At 44.8% G+C, this 22,691-nt stretch overlaps 1 protein-coding gene across 7 annotated transcripts in view; it reads right to left on the bottom strand.

Moving 5' to 3' along the window:
• DPP6 (dipeptidyl peptidase like 6) overlaps positions 1–22,691 on the bottom strand; it is a 1,022,456-nt gene that overhangs the window by 238,467 nt on the left and 761,298 nt on the right. For all 7 annotated transcript variants that reach the window (XM_005551244.4, XM_074036440.1, XM_045387368.2 and 4 more), the window contains exon 6: positions 18,066–18,118. In XM_005551244.4, coding sequence (XP_005551301.3) covers positions 18,066–18,118 — 53 coding nt within the window. The remainder of the gene's footprint in view (positions 1–18,065; positions 18,119–22,691) is intronic.

Genomic DNA, 22,691 nt, shown 5'->3' with positions numbered 1-22,691 from the left:
CTCCACCCACCTCTGAGCACCTCCTCCCACGCAGCCTCTCCACCCATCATCAGTCCAACCCCTACTGGTCTTGGTCCAACCCAGTGACTGGTCCAAATCCGAGGGCCACTTTCTGACCTCCCCTGTCCCTATCCCACTGCAATATGGCTTCCATCCATTTCGAAACTGAAATTGCTTCTCTTAAGATCTTCTGTGTCCATCGAGGTGCCAAAGACCGTGGCCTCCCCGTCCTGGGCCTGCCCATGGTTCCGCCGCTGCTTCTCTGTCTCGATGTTCAGGACCGCCCGTTGTCCCAGCTCTCCCCTCACCTCCCTCTCTGGTCCTCGTCTCCTGTGGGATCTTCTCTGACCACCCTTTAAAAGTCAGTGTCCTGGGCATGACTGCCGCCCCGCTCCTCTCTTCCACACCCTTCTCTGTCACTGTCATTTCAACTGTGTCCACGTCTCTGGCCTCCAGAACTGCGAGGGGCAATTTCTGTTGTTTTAAGCCACGAAGTTTGTGGCGATTTCTCACCGCAGCCATAGGAAGCGAATGTCCCTTCATTTCCCGGTTCCACCAAGGCCCAAAGCGACTTGCTCAGGGCCAGGTAACTGACCAGCATCTGTGTGAACATTTAATCAAAGGGAGAAATATCTCCAACTGCCTGAAGGGACAAAGTGGAGACCCTCAGAGGGCAAGGCAGAGGCAAACCCTGGGGAGCTGACCTGACCTGCTGCCCTGTCCACCCCACGGGCTTCTGGCCCCAGCCAGCTTCCTGCAGAAGTGCCCGGCCCCACCTCGCACATGGAGGCCACGGCAGCACACTCGGCTTAAGCCCCAATTCCCCGCATCAAATGATTTTCCAGCATGTCCTGGATTCTTCTGAAATTCTTAGAGGTGTGTGTGAGAGAGAGGAACACAGGCAGAGAGAAAGAGAATGCAGGAAGGTGTACAGTGATTTATCTGGGGGCTACTTAGTGGCCCTCCTTCATTTTTCTTTCTTTCTTCTTATTTATTCATTTATTTTAACGAACTCCTGCAGGCTCGGTGATGGATCATCTCCTGGGTAGAGATGGATTAAAGAAATGATGCAGGAAGAATAAAGTGATCTGGACTTAACTATATTTTAAAATAATCACACAATCCATTCCGATTTTGCTTATTTGAGCAATAAACAAAACAGGGCATAAATCATGTTGAAATTTGAAGAGTAAATTAGTGCTGCAAAGTTTACTCATTTATCTTCCTAAATGATTTTGAGGGACTGAAAAGCTTCTGAACAACAGCAGCATTTGGGAGTTAAGGGGCAAAGCTAACAATTGCTTTTCTGGATCCTAACATTTTATGACCAAAGGCACCAAAACATAGCATTCTCAGTGTCTAATCATACGTGTTTTCTGAGTCTTCCTATGCACTTAGCATGGTGGGTAATATAAAAATGTATGATACACTTGCAGTTCTAAAAGGGAACCTGACACATGGTAGATGCTCAATAAATATTAATTGAATAATTAATTAATGGATGGGTGGATTAATAAGTAGGTCTAGTGTAATCTCCAATCACTGAATGGCTAGGGTCAGTAATACCTTAAACTCATGCAGCACTGAAATATTCATAGTACCATTTTTTGTGTGTATCTAAATGACACAGTTAAATTTTTGAGGGCAGGAATCCTCTTGGGCATAAATGCTTCCTTAGGGGCCAATGTTTGAGCACATACCCCATTAGTAATTTTAAAATTTCTCCACACACTCTGTGGTGTATCTGAAGTTCCTTTCCTAATGAAACACTTGGGCCAGGCACGGTGCCTCACGCCTGTAATCCCAGCACTTTGGGAGGCCAAGGCAGGAAGATCAGAAGGGTCAGGAGTTTGAGACCAGCCTGACCAACATGGTGGAACCCCGTCTCTACTAAAAATACAAAAAATTAGCTGGGTGTGGGCACCTGTAATCCCAACTACTCAGGAGGCTGAGGCAGGAGAATCGCTTGAACCTGGGAGGGGGAGGTTGCAGTGAGCAGAGATCGTGCCACTGCACTCCAGCCTGGGCAAACAAAAAAAAAGATTTGGATATAGATGTTTTCAGGCAGAGATGCTCCACTCACTAAAGACTGATCAGGGTGGCCTGTTCTAAAATATTAGTGACAGCTTCCCTCTCTAATTCAGAGGGACACTTTTAACATATATGATCACAAATAAGAGCACAGTCATCCCTTGGTATCTGTGAAGATTGGTTCTGGGACACCTCTGCAGATACCAAAATCCACAGATATTCAAGTCCTTGATATAAAATGTGTGGTGTTTGCATATAAAGTAAGCACATCCTCCAGTATTCTTTAAATCACCTCTAGACTACTTATAATCCCTAATTCAATATAAGTGCGAATATAAATAGCGGTGATACTGTATCATTTAGGGAATAATGACAAGGAAAAAAGTCTGTACAAATTCGGTACAGATGCAACCATCCATTTCTTTTCTTCACGTATTTGATCCAAGGGAGGTTGCTTGAATCCGCAGATGCAGAACCCTTGGATATGGAGGACTGACAGTAGTAAATACAGTCACATGGAAATGGAATCTTTGTAATAAAAGGGAGCTTGTGTCTTCTCTGTCACCGTAAACCTAATATCAAGACCAGCGCTCAACAAACTCTGCAAAATGAAGACATGAGAGGGAAACAGAGGTGAGTTTTGGCGGGGGGTTGTTAAACACTAAAGCATAATTTGGGGGTGGGGGTGAAATGTTCTAAAATGGAATGAGATGATGCTTGTGCCACTTTGTGAATAAACTAAAAAAAAGGTTTATTTTCTATCTATCAATCATATCTCAGCCAATCAGTCTATCTATCATCTATCAATCAATCAGTCTATTATCTATCATCTATCCATTAATGGATTGATCTATTATCTCTATCTATCTATCTATCATTTATCTATCTACCTATTTATCTATCATCCATGGATTGATCTATCTATTATCTATCTAGCTATATGTCTGTCATCTATCCATCTACCTATCTATCAATCATCTATCTATCATTTATCTATCAGTCAATCTATCAATCTGCCTATCTATTTTGAGAGACAAGGTCTCACTATGTCGCTGGAGTAGACTGGCACAGTCATAGCTCTCTGCAGCCTCAACCTCCTGGTCTCAAGCCATCCTCCTACCTTGGCCTCCCAAGCTGCTGGGACTTCAGTCTTGTGCCACCATGCCAAGCTCTGTTTACCTTCTTAAAGCTTTCACCTTACATCATATGCATTAAAAACAAGCTTTTGGTCACCTCAAGGGCTTTTTCCTCCTGCCTTTCAGTAAAATCCCATTACAGAACAAAAAAAGTTGCCAAGAGGAAATCTGCTATTTCTTTTTGGCCTGTGGCAAGAGCAGTGAGACCCCAGCCTGTGAGACAGGGGAACACTGGAGTTTATGAAGGACAAAGAGAAGCCCTTTAAAGAATGAATAGACATGAACGAAGCCAGTTCTAACAGGTGCTCCCTCCTCTCTTCCCACTCAGAGCGTTCTTTCAGCCTCTTTCCCATGTTTTCCACTTTCTCAACCAGTTCACTGGCATCAGCTCTGACTCAGGGAGTTTCTGACTCAGGGAGTTTGCCCTCATTGGCCTCAAGAACAAATTGCTCAAACACTCAACTCAAGATGTAGTTTCAGTAAACATAAGTGGTGTGAAAAACATGCAGAAGACTGAGAACCAAGCTGCGTCTGGGTCTCAGTGAGCTGCACTCTGACGCAGCGGGTTCTCACAGCGCTCAGTACGAACAGCGGGGACACAGAAGGGACAGGCTGCACGCGCAGCAGCTTCATGCAGCCTGAGGACCTGACAACATACACATGCATGTTCTAGCATGTTCAACACACATGCAGGGAGGTGCGCCGTGGGCTCTGTCAGCCTGGTCCCTGATGAACTCTCCCTTCTCCCAGAGAGCTGCGTCTATTATCCGAGGACACTAATGAGGCTCTCCACGGAATTATTTTAAACCAATCTAAGTGTGTATATTGATCACACACACACAAAAACACAGACTTAGTGATAATGAATTAGACTAAAGAAAAACACAGAGAAGCCAGTCAACACTAAATCTCCAACAGCTCAGGTAGGAGAAAAAAAAGTAATGAATTAGAAAGCACAATAAGAATGAACAGTATAGGGAAAAAAATGCCTTTGGAGCAAAAGTGATTTAGATGCCACGTCTAATAAGCAGAGCAGGGCGCAGGCGAGGACGCGTTCCAGTGGCTCTGCCTTGCTCCGGCATCCTGGTGCCGGGCATAATCACCAGCTGATGTGTTGGGAGCCTGTGGAGGAGCTCCCTTTTTCATTGTAAGATTCTACTACTAATTCTCAGGACATTATCCTGATCATGCCATCTCCTCTTCCACGCACTACAGATTTCAACCTTTTCTGTCCTTCCTTTAAATTCCTAAGGCATATCTGAGACTTTCATGTTGATCTTATCTAATCTGGGGGCTTATGATTAGAAAAAGGCCTGAAACCATCTTGTTATTCGGAGTACGGCTTTCTATGAGGGTGCTCTGGGAAAAGGTTTCCAATTCTTGGAGAAAACCGACCAGCACGCTGGGGCTGTGGGGGTGCAGACCGCAGCTGGAGGAAGCCTTGGTGCGGGGGGGTGAGGTTGGCCCGGGATTTCCTTTGTGACTTTCAGTTTAGCCATCTCATCCTTTCCCTTTAGGCTGCCCATCTGTAAACTGGGGCGGCGGAAACCAGAGTCGTGCTGAGAATGAGTAATGTTGCCGAAGCAATTTGGAGACAGGGCTCAGTCCTTCTAGACTGTGTTAGAAGCAGCAGCCGATCCTCAGCCATGCTAATTTGGGCAAAAGACCTGACACAATTAGGGCCCTGCAGCACTGCAAAGGATTCTTCTCCTGACTCAGTTGACCCTAGCTCCGGCGTGGTGCTCATATCATTCACAGCCAACACTGCTTGGGGTTTAGTTTAGCCTATGGAAGGGGAGGTCTCATCGCGGTAGGGTGCAGAGAAACTGGGGAGTGAACTGCAACTAGGAAAAAGGGGAATAGATTTTTCACAGGCTGCAGATATAGTTGATTTAAAACTATACTCATGCAACCCCAGGACATTGCATTGTACAGTTCTTATATAGTCTAATAGGAGCACAAAGGGAATTTATTCATTCTCTAATGAATGTGGTTTCTGTAACCATATAGGAAATTCCTTGACAATCAGAATGGTTTCCTTCTCCCCTGACCCCTCAAATCCACAGTACCTAGTGCAGTGCTAGTATCTAGTGCAGTGCTAGTACCTAGTACAGTGCTAGTACCTAGTGCAGTACTAGAACCTAGTACTAGACTGGAACCTAGTGCAGTACTGGCACCCATGAAGTCATAAGTGCATACATTAATACTGCCTGAGAGCGCCTCTTAGCATTTCGAAAAACCGATAGAAATGTACCTTCGGGCAATGGTGTGGTGAATCAGTTAGGATGTATGCAGAGATGTAAGAAACTGACCTTCACATGAGAAACTGGGACCTTGGTTGTCTAAATTTTCTGTGCTAATGAAAAGGTTAATTGTAGACAGTTCTCATCCTTCCAACCTCCCCCTACCAGGTAGGACTGCCTTCATGCATCCAGTTGGATGTAGAAAAGACAGCTGCTACAGGCCAGGGTTGAATTAATTTCTAGTCTGGACCAGCAGAAACATGAATTTTGTGTGGTTTCTTTTTAACCCAAGTGCTGTGGCCACAGTGGCAGGCTGCATGTCAGCACTGCCCTTGGGCGTCTGATATCCTGATAACACTGTGCTATGGCTGAGCTGAGGGTCCTGGGAAGTCAGAGAGCTCGACTCAATAAACAACTGTGTCTTCTCCTCTGAGTGCTGTGCTGTTGGGTTTGCCAGCCCTCACTTGGGAATTAAGGCCTTCTCAGTAAGGACACACCACGGCTTATCTTCTTTTGTAGGACCCAAATGTCAGAAGTTAGGCCACGTCACCAGGATGTCCAAGTGCAGATGGCTCTGTGCTCTTTTTCAAAGCCTTTAGGCAACAGACAGACCCAGCCCAGAAGCAAGCTACTGGGATACGCACAGTTTTTTGTGTTTTTTTTCTTTTTTTCTTTTCTTTTCTTTCCCCTCCCTCCCTCCCTCCCTCCCTCCCTCCCTCCCTCCCTCCCTCCCTTCCTTCTTTCCCTCCTTCCTTCCTTCCTTCCTTTGTTGCCCAGGCTGGAGTGCAATGGTACAATCAGAGCTCACTGCAACTTTGACCTCCTGGTGGGCTCACATGATTCTCCCACTTCAGCATCCCAAGTTGCTGGGATCACAGGCACGTGCCACCATTTCTGACTAATTTTTTAATTTGTATTTTTGTAGAGATGGGGGGCTTGCTATGTTGCCCAGGCTAGTCTCGAACTCCTGGGTTCAAGAGATCCTCCCACCTTGACCCCTCCAAATGCTGGGATTATAGGCATGAATGGCTGCGCAGGCCAACAGTTTTGAATCTGTTTTATTTCTTTTGTTCTTCCTTAGGAGGACTACCAAGAGGGGCAGTTATTGAAAAAAAACTCCTTCTCTCCAAACTCTGTCCAAGGAGTGAGGACTTCATGGAGCAAGCAGGAACTGGGCTTTCTCAACCACTCCTGAGGTGAGTGCCCAGGGCCACGTGGAATCCGCTCCATCAGGGAGTGTCTGTCTCATCTCCTGCCTCTTATTCCCTATTTGTCTTCACTGCTGATGTGTCATTTACAAAGTGCCACAGAGAGATCATTTGGAGGGATGAGAGATGGCACAGTCAGGCTGCTGCTCCTGCAGGTCGGACACCGTCACCCAGAGGCCCCAGGTGCCAGGTAGAGAAAGGCCGGCGCGGTCTGGCATGGAGGGTGCAGATCTATGTGCAGTGAGCACCAATGCCCCTCCCCACAGCGGCAGTCGGAGCCACCCCCGGGCATGGTGGATTCCACCTGCCATGCACAGTGACCGGGTAGAGGGCAGAGGGTCAAAAAAGTCAGTCCTGGGGTAGTGAGTTAAGAAAAAGGCAGAGTTCTTAATGGTGCAGCCACTTTGGAAGACAGTTGGGCAGTTTTGAATCTAATTAAAGGTGCATTTACTTATGATCTGGGAATTCTACTTCTAGGTATTCACCCAAGAGAAAGGAAAACACGTCGGATGAACATCTGTGTGCAAATGCGCACAGCACTTTTATTCATACTAGCCCCGAACTGGAAACACTCAAATATCAATGAAATGTTGAATGAAGAAACACATTATGATATCCATGCAACAGACCACTCCTCAGCAAGGAAAAACAAATGAATGCAGACACCTGCCACAACACGGGTGAATCTCAAAGGCAATTATGCTAAGGAGGCCAGCTGTAGAAGGTAACACACTCTACAACTCCCTCAACATGACATTCCAGGAAAGGCAAAAGTGTGGGACAGATGGCATGGCAGTGCTCGCCTGGGTGGAGGGTACGGAGGATGCTCTGGGCAGGTGCAACCTCCCTGAGTCTTGTTTGTGGGGCACTTATGTCATTGCACCTATTTGTCAAAAGTTACTAAATGATGCCTTCAAAAAAATTTGTTTTCTTTTTTCTTTTTCTTTTCTTTTCTTTTTTTTTTTTTTTTGAGATGGAGTCTCCCTCTGCTGCCAGGCTGGAGTGCAGTGGCGTGATCTTGGCTCACTGCAACCTCCGCCTCCTGGGTTCAAACAATCCTCCTGCCTCAGCCTCCCAAATGGCTGGGACTACAGGCGTGTCCCACCACGCCCAGCTAATTTTTGTATTTTTAGAAGAGATGGGGTTTCACCACGTTGGCCAGGATGGTGTTGATCTCTTGACCTTGTGATCTGCCCGCCTTAGCTTCTGAAAGTGCTGGGATTACAGGTGTGAGCCACCACGCCCGGCCCAAAGGGTGATTTTTATTAGAAGTAAATTGTACCCCAATAAACTTATCATATACACACAGTTGGTGTTGGTGTGTGCTCTTCCCACCACCATCCAGACTGACCTGCTCCCTCTCTTTGAGTGATGCCCTTTCCTGGCTGAGGCTGCCCTAGACGTTTGACGGAGGCCAATGTCCCCAGTGCAGACACGGTAGGGGGATTTGTGTTCAACCCTCTGCAGGAGCACAGGGGAGAGAGGAGGTGATGTAGAAACAAAACAAAATAAACCAGACAGCAAGGGACAGGTGGGGCCTTTCCCTATCCATCCCTATGCTTCGCATCAGGCCTGGCATTTGCAAGGGGCTCAGTCATTTATTTTTTATTTATTTATTTTTTTAGATGGTTCTGCTCTTGTTGCCCGGGCTAGAGTGCAATGGCACGATCTTGACACATTGCAACCTCTGCCTCGCAGGTTCAAGAGTTCAAGCAATTCTTCTGCCTCTACCTCCCAAGTAGCTGGGATTATAGGTACTCACCACCATGCCCGGCTAATTTTTTTTTTTTTTTTCAAACTTTTAGTAGAGATGGGGTTTCACTATGTTGGTCAGGCTGGTCTCGAACTCCTGCCCTCAGGTGATCTGCCTGCCTCGGCCTCCCAAAGTGCTGGGATTACAGGCGTGAGCCACTGCACCTGGCCGGGCTCAGTGATTGTGTGGGGAGAAGGAACACACAGCACAGCACACACATGAACCAGGCTTGGCCTCCCAGGGAGACACGGGCCTTTCTCTTTAACATCCATAAACAGGAAGAGTGTCACCCTCCAGGATGTCAACAGCTCTCTCCCAGGAGATTAATGGCTGGTTCAACACGCGTGTCGATTCTTCAGCACAAGAAAGTGACCAACAGCCAACATTTAAAAATAAATAAACAAACAAAACACCTTCCATTTTAGATGCAGTGACTTGTAACATCTGGCGTGTCTGTCTGAAGCACAGACTCCCCCCAGGGCAAACATCCACAGTTAAGGAGGATGTAAGACTGGACCTCACTAGAGGGAGCCCAGGGCAAACGTGAAGTTGGCCAGGCTCAGGAACAGAATAACAACCAACATCCGGTGCCCCTTGACGTGGATAGACCCCGGAAGAGCCGGCTCTGCCACATCTCCTCCATGCTGCAAACTTTGATACTCTAACCCCTCTACTGAATATCATTAAGTAAATCCCCAAGAACACAGTTAATCTGAGATCGACCCTTATTTCTCCAAGTTTCTTGAGTAGACAAGGAGATTAATGCCTGAGGGGAAACTTTGCTGGCATATTCAGAGACAGAAGTGTTATTTCTCAGCTCCCATGACAATCCTGGGTGTCACTTATCAAGGGCAGCAACTAAAGGGGTGAGCAGGCCAGATGACCCCAGCTGGACACCAAAATCACCCAAGGAGCCTTCAAAGCCATCCTGAGGTTCCCTCCTCAGAGGTTCTAGTATAACCCATTTGGGGTGGGGCCCCAGCATACACATTCTTGCTCCTCAATATGGCTTAGTTCTTTAATTCATTTCCTCTAATGATCAACCAACATGTATGGGGTCCCCCCATATCACGAACCAGAGACATGGGTGTAGAGTTTAAGATGAATAAGGAGCCTGACCAAATGATGACTCCTGTGCATTTTCACCTCATTTTCAAAGAGACTTGTTTGTTTGAAAATCTTTTAGACTTGCTAAGAAAGTCTCTGAGGGAGGTAAATGAGTCCACTGAAAAGAGTAGCTGCAATGACTCCCTTTGCAGGTGGCCGATGGTATTCCAGCCACTGACGACCTTCGGCTTGTTATCTGAGACCTGCACCCAGAAAGAGCATATGACCTGTTGGTGCAGCCTCTTTCTCCACTTTTGCCATTCAAAGTCACAGTGTCACCCTGCGCAACAGCCACTGGTATTACAGGCAGAGTCCACACCCTTCCCACCCAACTCCTCTCTCTGACATCTTAGAACGACGGAGAGAAAGAAGTCAAGTAATACATGGATATCGAAAGCATTCCTAAACATCCCCTTTAGAAAAATTCTATCTACAACAATGGAAGTAGCCATTTAACACAACAATAAATTCTAGTGTGAAATGAGAAGCAGTTCTGACTCTTGGCATTCAGAGATTTTTTAGAGGAGGAGGTTTTGGAGCTGTGGCTTGAAGGGTCAGAAGGAATTGAGTACAAGAGGCACAATGACCAGGACATTTCTGTAGTGCGCATGTGTGGGAAGGGGCATGTGTGGTGGGGAGTAGAATGAAGTCAATAGAGGTGTGGACAACCAGAAACACATTCCGTGTTTGGGAGCAATGACTGGACGCACTGTGTGATGTGATTCATTCTTACAAGGCCGGATGGGAGAATACAAACCTCAGAGGCAAAACTCACTGATTATGGCATTGTTTCCTAAAGAGCCTGGGCATGGTTTTAGTCTGTTTTTAAATTTAGAGCTCCAGGAAGACACTGTCAATTGGCCAGAGTTAACAGTGAGTATGAGATTTATTTTCTGTCCCAAATTTAGGGAAATTTGACAAAGGGTGGCTAATTAGATTTGGCTATATTATGGAAGGTCTTGGTGCCCACCATGAATAGAGCCCTCAGTATTTTCTATGAACCAAAGCAGGCCCTTAGAGATACCACCTCATCATACAGTGTTTCATAGAAACTTCACCATAAACCCCATGCATTAGGCAATTAATATATGGATGGAGTAAGTGTGCCCAGAGGAGCAAAGTAACTTTTCCATGACTACAGAGGTAGAAAGGAAGACTGGGGATTTATGCCCAGATCTCCTTGACTCTAAAGTCCATTTTTTTTTGTGATGGTTACTAGAAGTCTGGATTTCAGCAGGAAGGAGGGATGGAAGGAGGACAGGAGGGGAAGGGAGAAGGGGGAGGGAGAAATGGCTGAGACCAAGTCTTACAGGCAGATGTATGAGTTGTTCACAGTTCTGAAAATCCATAAAACCAAGTAACAGTGGAATTCTCCCCTCTTCAATACCATGGTAGAGACACATAAAATGCCATTTTATTGGGAGGCCAAGGCGGATGGATTGCCTGAGCTCAGGAGTTCAAGACTACCCTGGGCAACACAGCGAAACCTCGTATCTACTAAAATGCAAAAGAAATTAGCCAGGCATGACGGTGTGCACCTGTAGTCACAGCTACTTAGGAGGCTGCGGTAGGAGAATTGCTTGAACTCGGGAGGTGGAGGTTGCAGTGAGCTGAGATTGCGCCACTGCACTCCAACCTGGTAACAGAGCAAGACTCTGTATCTTAAAAAAAAAAAAAAAAAAAAGCCATTTTAAGAAGATCTCTCCTGCATTTTTGCTTCACACTGGTGCTTCCCCAGTTTACATACACAATCCTAGTCCTGCAGCTTCTGGCAGCCGTGAAGGTAACTTGCTCTGCAGAGGCAAAGCCTGTCTCCGTGTGTGCAGCAGCTGTGGGCCCTGGAGACTCACACACAGGAAGAAAGGGCTGGAAAGCAATGCGCTAACCAACACGGGTGCTGAGAATTCTCACGGCTGCCCTCCTGAACTCGCTACCTACGGACTGCTCATGGTAGAGAGACCTCTCAGGATGGCACCAGGCTCAACTCACAAGGAGCCCAGGCTGCCACAGATTTAATTAGAAGGACATGGAATATAAACACTTGAAATCTGTCTTCCTTTTCCAATAGAACGCCAGCTACTCATAATCACCATTAGTGTGGTTTCTACATTGTGTAGCCAGGTTTCTTCACCGTTCCAACCTGGCTGCTGATTGAATCCACAATTCTGATCTTCCTTTTTCTTCAGTGTGTGCTGTACATAAGCACAAAACTAATTTGAGCCTACTGTTTTCATCACATTCCTCTTCTGCTCAGAAAGGTTGCTATGTTCTTATTGTAAAGACCAATACCACTGGGTTTTAAGCACTGAGTGTTTCAGTTGTCTGCACTCTAGGTACCTCCTAAAACCTACCTAACCCTATGCCTGCCCACGCTGAGTCCCATGTGAACACTCCAGCAGCAGCCTGGTCGGGCACCTCATTAATTCTAGGAAGTGTTGGCTCATGCAAAGGTCAAGTTCATTTCATGTTTTACCCTGCCTGGAGTATCTCCCTCCTGTCTTCATCTATTAAAAAGTAAACAAACAAACAAACAAAAACTCAACTATGAGGCTCAGTTCAAGTCAAACTTCCTTCTTGAGATTGTTTATGACGGTGACGCCTTCAACCCTCTCCTCCTTCTTTGGTGTGCAGTGTTAAACATCCTCGCTTCACGCCTGTAATCCCAGCACTTTGGGAGGCCGAGGCGGGTGGATCACGAGGTCAGGAGATCGAGATCATGCTAGCTAACACAGTGAAACCCCGTCTCTACTGAAAATACAAAAAATTAATCAGGAGTGGTGGCACGCGCCTGTAGTCCCAGCTACTCAGGAGGCTGAGGTAGGAGAATTGCTTGAACCTGGCGGGTGGCAGTTGCAGTGAGCTGAGATCCCATCACTGCACTTCAGCCTAGGCAACAGAGCTAGATTCTGTCTCAAAAAAAAAAAAAAAAAAAAAAAAAAAAAAAAAAAAAGAAAAGAAAAGAAAAGAAATTACTCATTTAAAGGACTTTATAACATTTTATTATATAAGTCTGTATCTTTCCTTTGCAACAATATTTCAATTTCTTAAGGATAGCAACCATGCTTTCATTGCTCTAGATAGTATTTCAATAAGTATTTGCTCACACAGTATCTTTTCTGCTTCCATTGGAGGCAAAACAAGAATGCTGAAAAGTTAATTGCAGAAGGTCAGAATGAGATGAAATTAAAAAAAATTATTGAGTATTGAGAATTATAGACAGTTGAGGCCATAGATACCTCTTTTAAGAGGGAAATTAAAATTACAGACATTATAATTACCTGAGTGTCATGAAACAAGCCTCAGCTTAGAAAAATTATTAAAGAGAATTGTTTGATTGTAGGGTTATATTATTCCTTTTCAAGATGGCTAGAAACTAAAGTCTGATAATATTTAATTATACGACTACAAATATATATTGGGTACATACTACAATACTAACTAATAACTCACTACATGCAAAATTCTTTGCTGGGTGTTTTGCATATATCATTCCACTTAATTCTTTTTTTGAGATGGGGTCTCGCTCTGCCACCCAAGCTGGAGTGCAGTGGCACAATCTCAGTTCACTGCAACCTCCGCCTCCCAGGTTTAAGCGATTCTTGTGCCTCAGCCTCACCATGCTCAGGTAATTTTCGTATTTTTAGTAGAGACGGGGTTTCACCATGTTGGCCAGGCTGGTCTCGAACTCCTTACTTCAAGTGATCCATCCGACTTGGCCTCCCAAAGTGCTGGGATTACAGGCGTGAGCTACCACACCCAGTCATTCCATTTAATTCTTCTAACAAGCCTATGAGGTGGGCACTATTTTGTTTTGTTTTGTTTTGGTTTTTGAGATGGAGTCTTGCTCTATCTCCCAGGCTGGAGTGCAATGGTACAATCTCGGCTCACTGCAACCTCCGCCTCCTGGGTTCAAGTGATTCTTCTGCCTCAGCCTCCTGAGTAGCTAGGATTACAGGTGCCTGCCACCATGCCCAGCTAATTTTGTATTTTTAGTAGAAACGAGTTTTGCAACAGGCCAGCCTGGTCCCGAACTCCTGACCTCAGGTGATCCACCTGCCTCGGCCTCCCAAAGTGCTGGGATTACAGGTGTGAGCCACCACACCAGGCCAAAGTGGGCACTATTATGATGATCTTTTTATGTGGATCCTAAGACCTATGGAAGTAGGACAGCTCTCGAGGTCACACAGCCAGACGTCAACAGCAGAATGGGCTCAAGTTCAGGTTTGTGTGGCTGCAGGGCCTAAGTCATTCCCTGGCATGATGCTATTAGGCTGGCACTGGGCACTGTACTTTCTCCACCTAGATATCTACTTCCTAAATAAACAGAACACTCCTCTGGATCACAGTCTATAAACTTAGAGAGCAATTCCAGGTGGAAGGAAGCGATGGCTCAGTGTCCTATTTCCACAGATACAGAATGTGGCTTTAAAAAGTCAACTACAATTCTAAAGAAACACAATTTTTTCACAATTTTGTTTGGTGCCTGAAAATTACCAGTAGGTAAGCAAAGTTAGAGCAGCAATATCCACAGAAGACGGCCAGTCATGAAAAAAAATGCCTTTGAACACCCAGTAGTTTCTATTCTATTATGGCTCTGAGTTTGCCAGACCCCTAAAGGCCAACGTTACACAATAAAGCAATATGACCGATTTTTCTTCAAATTGATTTTGGTTATAGAAAAAGAGTCCATGTCTCTCAGAACAATCCTAATGGATATGAGACTACATTTTAGAAATATGGTATCACTACTATTAAAAGTGTGTATTATGTATATGTGTGCGTATAGAGCTAAGTAGATAGATAATAGACATACATATAGATAATTTTGCCTTTGGCTTTAGACCCTAAGAAAATATAAAGGCAAAACTAATTCTAGAAAAAAAAGTCATGCCAGGAAAATGTCATGCAGTAGCCAAGTCTACAAAAATATTTACTGGAAACACCTAACAGACCCTTGCCTCCACCATGGAAGATTGCTTTATTTTATTACAATTCTGATATAAAAACTTTTAGTGAAACACTTTATGTTAAAAATAACTAGCTTTGGTTCTGCTAAAATATAGATTTGTGTAAAAGTCATGTGTCGTTTTAGGATACAATTTAAGAATAAAACTTTTGGAAGCTTGGTATGTCAAAGTCAAACAAACCTACCTTAGGTCATGGATTTTTAATTATATAAAAATTCAGCTGCCTTGGGAGCCTCATCGCAACTCCTGCCTTCCATGCAGAAAGAGCTCTACCTGGCCCGAGCTATAGAGGTCACAGCCATCGAAGGAGGGAAGCTAACAGCGGGGACAGGGGACTGAAACGGGGATGGGAAAAGTAGTCCCTCCTAAAACTCTTCTGCCATTTGCAAAATGGAAGGACACTAGAAATCAGAGGGCATGAGAATGTTAATTAGGCCTTTTTCTCTGGCTGGTTGGAAAGCCTGAAGCTAAGAAAAAAAAAAAAAATCAAGTTATAAATGACAAAACCATCCTGAAGATTGCACAGCCTCTGGCTTTAATTTAGAGGGAGGAGTGAGGAAAGGAAAGATGAGAATTAGTAAAAAAGGTACAGATTTGTGTTTTCAAAATCAAGAAAATCTCTTAGTTTTCTTGTATATGAATAATGTACATTTAAATATTTTAGTAGGGACTTTTTTATTTTTAAAAGACAATTGTGCTTTCCTCCCTATCCAAAACCCACCTAGATCCTCAGACTTAGAGCTCCGGGCTGTGTTCTTCTCCTGCCACCTGGTGGAGCACGCACACCGGTGACAGTGATGACCGAGAGGTCACGAAGCTCCAGACCCAAGGAGATACCGCTCAGAGAGTCACTGTCTCATTAAGACAAATCAGAGTCTGGCAATATTTGCCATGAATTAATTGGCTAATTTCTCATAAATGGTCTTATGACAAAGAGGAAGAATTGAGGAGGTTGAGCAACGCCGCTTCAGAGGAGCTGTGTTCAGTGACATGGTGACAGGGTGGGACACTGACTTTGGTACCCCCAGAGGTTGTTTTCCAATAAATACACTTGCTACATCTTTCAATCCTATAAGAACCCTCAGAAGAGAAACTCGTATGTCACTACAAATCTCATCTTTATAGTTATCACATTTGTTCTCTGCGTTGTGAAATTTGAATGAATCTCAAGGGTTTTTTTGTTTGCTTGTTTTTGCTTTTTTGTTTTTTAGACAGAGTCTTGCTCTGTCACCCAAGCTGGAGTGCAGCGGTGCAATCTTGGCTCACTGCAACCTCTAGCCTCCCGGGTTCAAGCAACTCTCCTGCCTCAGCCTCCTAAATAGCTGGGACTAGAAGTGTGTACCACCATGCCTGGCTAATTTTTGTATTTTTAGTAGAGATGGGGTTTCACCATGTTGGCCAGACTGGTCTCAAACTCCTGACCTCAAGTGATCTGCCCTCCTCGGCCTCCCAAAGTGCTGGGATTATAGGAGTGAGCCACGAGGTTTTTTTTTACTAGCATGGGATTTCGAGTCAACCTGACTTATGCTGAGACTCCAGCCGCAGCATACACTAGCTAGGACGTGAGGGGCAGGTGATGACCTCTTGGAGCTCTCACTTAAAATGGAAATAAGAATGCTTTTCTCGCAGGTTGTTGAGCAGGGATAAAGGTATATGAAAGCCAACCAAAAAACGAGGGGGATTATTCTTGCTCTGATTCTATTAAAGACACCAGAAGCAGCTCCCTCCACGTTAAGGTCATCTACAAGGGGGATCATCACCAGCCTCCGGGTATCTAAGTGCAGAAGCTGAGCCTTGGCCTGAGCTTTGCCAGCTTGTTTGGCAAACCCCTGTGCCAAGTTCCTAGAATCTGTTTCTTCCAAATTCTGACTGATGCAGTAAAATATTAACACCATACGTTAGGCATCAACCACTTTTAGAGTTTCGAGTTTTACAAATTGATATAAGATGGAATGAAATATCTATCATCTACAACAAATTCTATTGTTCCCAGAAGGGGCAGATAAATCTCAAGGCATAATTATAGTCCTGCCTGCCATGACCTCTGAAGATGTATGTCAGTTTGTGAAAGAATAGGATAATTCCTCTTTACTGAAGAATATTTGGGTTTCTATTTAAAACATACTTTTAATGAAAAATTTGTATGAATACTTTATTTTTGCAACGTGGGCCATCTTTGCTTTCTTTGGGCTTCATTTTTCTAACAATCTAACAGAAACTATCGGTCACATTTTGCTGAAGATCCACATGTGTCTTCCCTTTGTCTAAAGCCCACATGAAATTAGTTTATTCGTGTTTGTTTTCCAAGGACATGCCTCTCTTCTAAGCTGTGTCGTAAACAGACAGCAGCAGCTATAAACACTCATGCTGTGATTAATGCTTGCTTATGGAACAATGCTTTTTAGACACTCCTGCTGTTAAAATTTGCTTGGGAAATGAGGATGCCTCAACCTAGATATTCACAGGAGCCTACACGACACTGCCTGCAGCACAATTCAGTTTCTTTATCAACCTTCCTGAGCACCTCACCTTTGCAAAGCACAACAATAGAAACCACAGAAGACAGGAAACAGAAACAGAAGAGAGTAAGAATAGGGGAGGGGAGGACGAGGGAAGAGGAGACAAAGGAAGAATAAAGATGAAAACAACAAAAAGGCCTCCTTTGCAGACTTTCCTAGTCCTGCAATTGTTTTCCATCTGTGTCTGACTTAACACGTGGTTTCACCATCCTGCAACTGTTTTTCATCTGTGTCTGACTCAACACGTGGTTTCACCAAACTCTAACCCGTGTCTTTCCTGCTCTGGGTTCCAAAGGTGAGGCTGATCACGCATCCGAGGGTCACGTGGGGGACGTCTGCCCAGCACTGAAAACTAAACTCGCTCCTGCTCCGGACAATACATTATTGAGAGACCAATTGAGGTTAGAAGTGCAATCTGAGATCATGAAACAGCACGGAGCTGGGCGGCCCCGTCAAAAGCAGACACTGAAACCCGGCTCCTGGGAGCACAGCCAAGTTCAGAAAAGGCCGTAAAATAAGAACACACACGCCCCTGAAACTCCCTTGGAGTGATGGGTAGAACAGCGCTAACCCCACTTGCTGAGATGGACTTGCCCACCCCATTCCCAACGCACTGCTGAATTTCTGACCAGAGTAGTTTACCTTAATCCCATAAATATGTTCCGGATTTGTTTCTGATGACACGTGGTGGGCTGAGGGGGGCTTCCATTGTACCAGCGTGGGTATAACCAGGAACACTCGTGGGAGGCCGAGGGCCACCCCACCATGCCTCAGAGGAGGCTGCAGGTGATTACAAAGCAGAGGGGAATGTCCCACTCTGCAAAACCTCCAGGGTCAACCGCAGGAACCAGCACAGGAAGAGAGCAGAGTTGCTCTAGGAAGGGGGCTTCACTAATGGGGAAGTGAGTGGACTCGAGTGACCCCCTGACATCCTTAGTGTCATTATCTAGGGAGAGTCCCAGAGGTGCGCAATATCAGCACCCTTGGCTATGAGAACTGGAATGCCATTTCCCGCCCTAAGAGTTAAGCAGTTCGTCCATGTTCTACCCTTCACTTTGCCCTGCAGATTTCTAATTAAAAGAAAGGAAAGAACACTCTTACCCATGAGGAATTTTGCTCAGGACATAATATCCACTATAGGAGTGTTGATATATCTGCAACAGACAAAAAGGAAAAAAAGCAGGCATTGAGACAAAGGCTGTGACTCTGATATTTTTCAATCACTGTGAATCCGAACAAACATCAGTGAACCCAAAGCAGTTAATCCCGACACCTGGAGGCAAAGTCTTTTATTTACATAGGAAGCCAATTTGCATATCTTGTTTATTTTAGTTTCAGCATTTGCAATGGTTTATGGGGCAGCCAGAGGCTTGATGTCATCTCCATGGCTACCTGGTGTGTGATTAAATTAGGGGCACAGATTTCAGGCTTAACTAAATATAGCACAGAACTAATGAGGACACCTTGGTCATTGGAGACCGTCAGGCACAGTCAGCTAGACCCAACAGGTCAGTAAAACCCATGTACAGCTAGAGTTCCCTGTGGGTTATGGCAAAGGGTCTACCAGAAATTCCACTGTGTGTCTTCAGTGAGTTGCAATATCGAAGTCAAGGCAGGCTTAATTGGGCACACTTTTGACCCTCTGTACAATTGGATATGCATCTTTTAGTTTCGAGAGAGTAGTCAATAAGAGCTTACTGAAAAAGGGCAGTTGGAAGTATCACGGCTTTAAAATGGAGGTAACAGAAAACCAGAAAAACAGTGCTTCCAAACTCCTGTGACCCTCAAATCTCACATGCCTTTCCTAACCTCCCGAGCCGGGAAATGACTCCACAATCCATAGATAACCACGAATAGAATTCGAGGGTTGCCCAAAAGAAGGGAGAAGATGGCAGTTTGAGAAATGTTAGCATCCTTCATCGCCAGCCTCCTGAGTAAAGACCTTGTTGAACATACAGAATGTGTGGGTTACTCTGTTGTGTTGAACCATATTTCATTTCCCCCAACCTTCTCCTTTACCTGTGAAACCTCTGAGAGCTGGTGCCCTATGTGGCTAAATGTTCAGTGGCCAACATTTAAAACCACCTTTCTAAAGATAATAGGTGAGGGACGTGGAGGCAAAGGCAGACATATCCAAGGTAGAGTACTTTGAACAGGGAAATGCATTTGGGGCACCAATGATGGAAATGAGCCTGCAAAGAAAACAGGTAGGATTTGCTAATACCACCATTCCCCACCTAGCCTGGATCACTGAATTAACTTCTGGAAAATCACAATGGTCTTGGAGTTATTTGGAGAAATAGGATCCAGATATAAAAATAAACAACAGCACTTAAATCCCAACAATCTGGTGCTTTCAGAGATCTTGAGACTCCTGAACCAGAAATATGGGGCCCAGGGCCCCTAGCTTTGAGGGCGGCAGATGGGGAAGTGCTACTTTAGTCGTAAAGAAACAGCCACTAAGAGACAGGACTGTGTAGCAGAGCTTTATGGAGCTGCCATAGCAATCTAATAAGGAACACAGAAGTTAACTTCTTTTGCTATTTCTGTCAGGAGTGGTGCTGCTTGCCCAGGAGAAGGAAGAAAGGGCCTGGTGCTGGCTCCTGTGTCTGAGCAGGTCAGTGCTCAGAGAGGACACATTAAAGGAACCCACACGGCACTGTGACTAAGCCATGCCTGCGTGAGCTGGAACGGTTTCCTCAGATGCAAGAGCAGGAAGCTAGACAGAGCTGATCTCAGGTTTCCATGGTTATGGTATATAGTATGTTATATAGAATTTCTGAACTCTCCTTCCAAAACTGCCTTTTCATATGATTGATCTCACTTTGTTTTCATAGCATCCCTAGGGTACAGAAGTTACCTTTGGTCAGATAAGAAACTGAGGCACAGCAAGAGAAGAGGAAGATAAAGGAAAGAGAAAGAGAGAAGAGGAGAGGAGGAGAGAGAAGAGAAGAGATGGAACCTAATTCTGTACCCTTTAGTATTGGCTGACTTAGTGAACAGAATACAGTAACAGTGATGGTGTTAAGCTTCTGCAGCCAGGTTATAAGAGGTATCATGGCTTCCTTTTTGCTGTCTTTCATACCACTTGCTCTGAGGAAGATGGCTGCCATGTTGTGAGGACACTCAAGCAGCCCTGTGGAGAGTCTGAGACTCATCCCTGTTAGACTGCTTCTTGCCAGCAGCTATGTAAGTGGATGTGGAAATAGGTTCCTCATCTCCGGTCAAGTCTTTGGATGACTGCAGCCTTGGCTAATGCCTTGATGCCGGCCTCATGAGGGACCCGGAGCCAGAGCCACACAGCTAAGATGGTCTCGAGTCCCTGACCCACAGTGACTGTCAGATGATAAATGTTGGCTGTCTTAAGTCACTGAATTTGGGGTAATTTCTTATATAGCAACAGGTAAGTAATATAGCTAGTTTAAATCCAGATAAAACAGATACTTTTAAAATCAGATTTAGATACATTTCTTCTGAGCTACTGGGTTTCCTCTTTGTAAACTTCCAGCAACTTCTAAAGCAAACAGATAAATTCCTTGTTAAAATAGTATCAGGACAGAGGTGGTGAGGGGCTGGGAGAGGACCACTTACAGACCAAAGCACTCAGAAGAAAAGCCTTTGATATTACTGCAGTCAAGAGTCCAAAGTCCCAGAGATGGTGACAGTGGTGAGCTGAAGTGGGTGGTGGCGGTGGGGGGTATTTATGGCGCACGTACCACATATTAGGTACACTGACAGCTCCTTACCATGCAAGAACTCATTTAGTCTTTATGAGGTAGATCTTATTATCCTATTTGTACAGGTAGGAAAGTAAAATCTTAAGGAATTTAAGTTAAAGTCAAGTGGGATTTGACCTGAGGTCTGTCTCTCTCTCTAAATGATCCCTTGGAAATTGCCTGAACCAAGCTTCTATCTTGTAATTCTCAAGTCAGAAGTCCACGTTGGCTGTTGTCAGCTGAAAATTTCAGGATAGCAACAAATAGAATAAACACACAAAGTAAAAATACCTGCCATTTTCTTGGTTGAAGGCCCATTGCTTTAATCCATCTAGAAACAGTGATTTAAATTCATTCCCTGGTTATGCCATCCCCAAAAGAAACACCTAGAGTTACATCTTTACGTTCATCTTTAGATATACCACTACACACCCCTGCAGTTCAGCTCTGTGGGTATCTTTTAGGTGGTGCCCATGAGAAAGGAGGAGAGCAATTAAAATAACCCTATCAAGGCCATGGCAAGAAGAAAGAAGGAGAAGGAAGAAGAAGAAGAAGAAGGAGAAGAAGGAGAAAGAGAGGATGGAGAAGGAGAAGAGGAGGAGGGAGGGGGAGGAGGAGGGGGAGGAGGAGGGGGAGGGGGAGGAGGAGGGGGAGGAGGAGGGGGAGAAGGAGGGGGAGGAGGAGGGGGAGGAGGAGGGGGAGGAGGAGGGGGAGGAGGAGGGGGAGGAGGAGGGGAGGAGGGGGAGGGGGAGGGGGAGGAGGGGGAGGGGGAGGGGGAGGAGGGGGAAGATGAGGAGGAGGAGGAAGAGGAGGAGAGAACTGTTTTTAATTGTTTGTCTGTACTGTTAGGCAAGAAACCCCCAAACCAAACCAAACCAAAACCAAAATGTATGCATGGAGACTAGAATAGAGTATCTGGAAAACGGAATTGCCAATAAGAAAGGCTGAAACAAAAATGAATAAAGTCAAGAAGTAGAGACAGAGAAAACCGAGAAGCCGGGTCTGCCAAGTGCGGGAATGTGAAAGTGGGATTCCAGAACGCACTGCTGATGCAAATAGAAGGCTTCAGCATGGAAGTGCAAGTGTGACTCGAGCACTACCCTTAAAAAATGGGGAAGTGGGAGGAAAAGAAACAGTTTTCTCCCACTCCAAGAGGAAGCAGTAAAGTATCATTGTCTTCCACAAAATCTTCCTCAAACAAGCCAAAAGAACTGCAGGCACAAAGCAAACAACTGTTTAAAGGGTGAGAATTGAAGAGTTTTCGTTTGTACAATGTCTTATCTTATCTAGAAAGGCACTAAGAAAGCTGCATCTCACTGAAAGAATGTGTTCCTTAGAGAGAGATAAAGTCTTTTTCTTTTTCTGTGGTTAATGTTGTATTTATGTTTCTTTCTTTAAAATAATAGACTCTAGGACAGGAGTGGTGGCTCATGCCTGTAATCCCAGCACTTTGGGAGGCTGAGGTGGGCAGGTCACCTGAGGTCAGGAGTTTAAGACCAGTCTAGCCAACATGGTGAAACTCCATCTCTACAAAAATACAAAAATTAGCCAGGCAGGATGGCAGGTGCCTGTAATCACAGCTACTAGGGAGGCTGAGATGGAAGAATCACTTGAACCTGGGAGGCAGAGGTTGCAGTGAACTGAGATCATGCCATTGCACTCCAGCCTGGGCCACAGAGCGAGACTTCATCTCAAATAAATAAATAAATAAATAAACAAATAAAATAAAAAATAAAATAGACTAAATATTTCTGTTCATAAAAAATACAAAGATTGGAAATTAGTAAGGCTGCTTTCAGTTATTTTTCTAAGAGTCCCATTGTTTAGAAGTTCATGAATATGAGTTACTTTAGTCTCATCCTATACCATGACGTTAATATTTCTCCTGGAAAATGAATATATGAGAACTTATTTCCCAAAACACTAACCACAAGATGGAAAAACAGTTTCAGCAAATTATTTTTCTAATATATCACACACAAAATAGTTGACATTGGCATTCAATAAGTTT

The sequence above is a fragment of the Macaca fascicularis genome, chromosome 3 (genome assembly GCF_037993035.2).
Source record: "Macaca fascicularis isolate 582-1 chromosome 3, T2T-MFA8v1.1".
Lineage (NCBI taxonomy): Eukaryota > Metazoa > Chordata > Mammalia > Primates > Cercopithecidae > Macaca > Macaca fascicularis.
The sequence above is the reverse complement of the archived record's forward strand: the minus strand, read 5'-3'. Positions and strand labels throughout refer to the sequence as shown.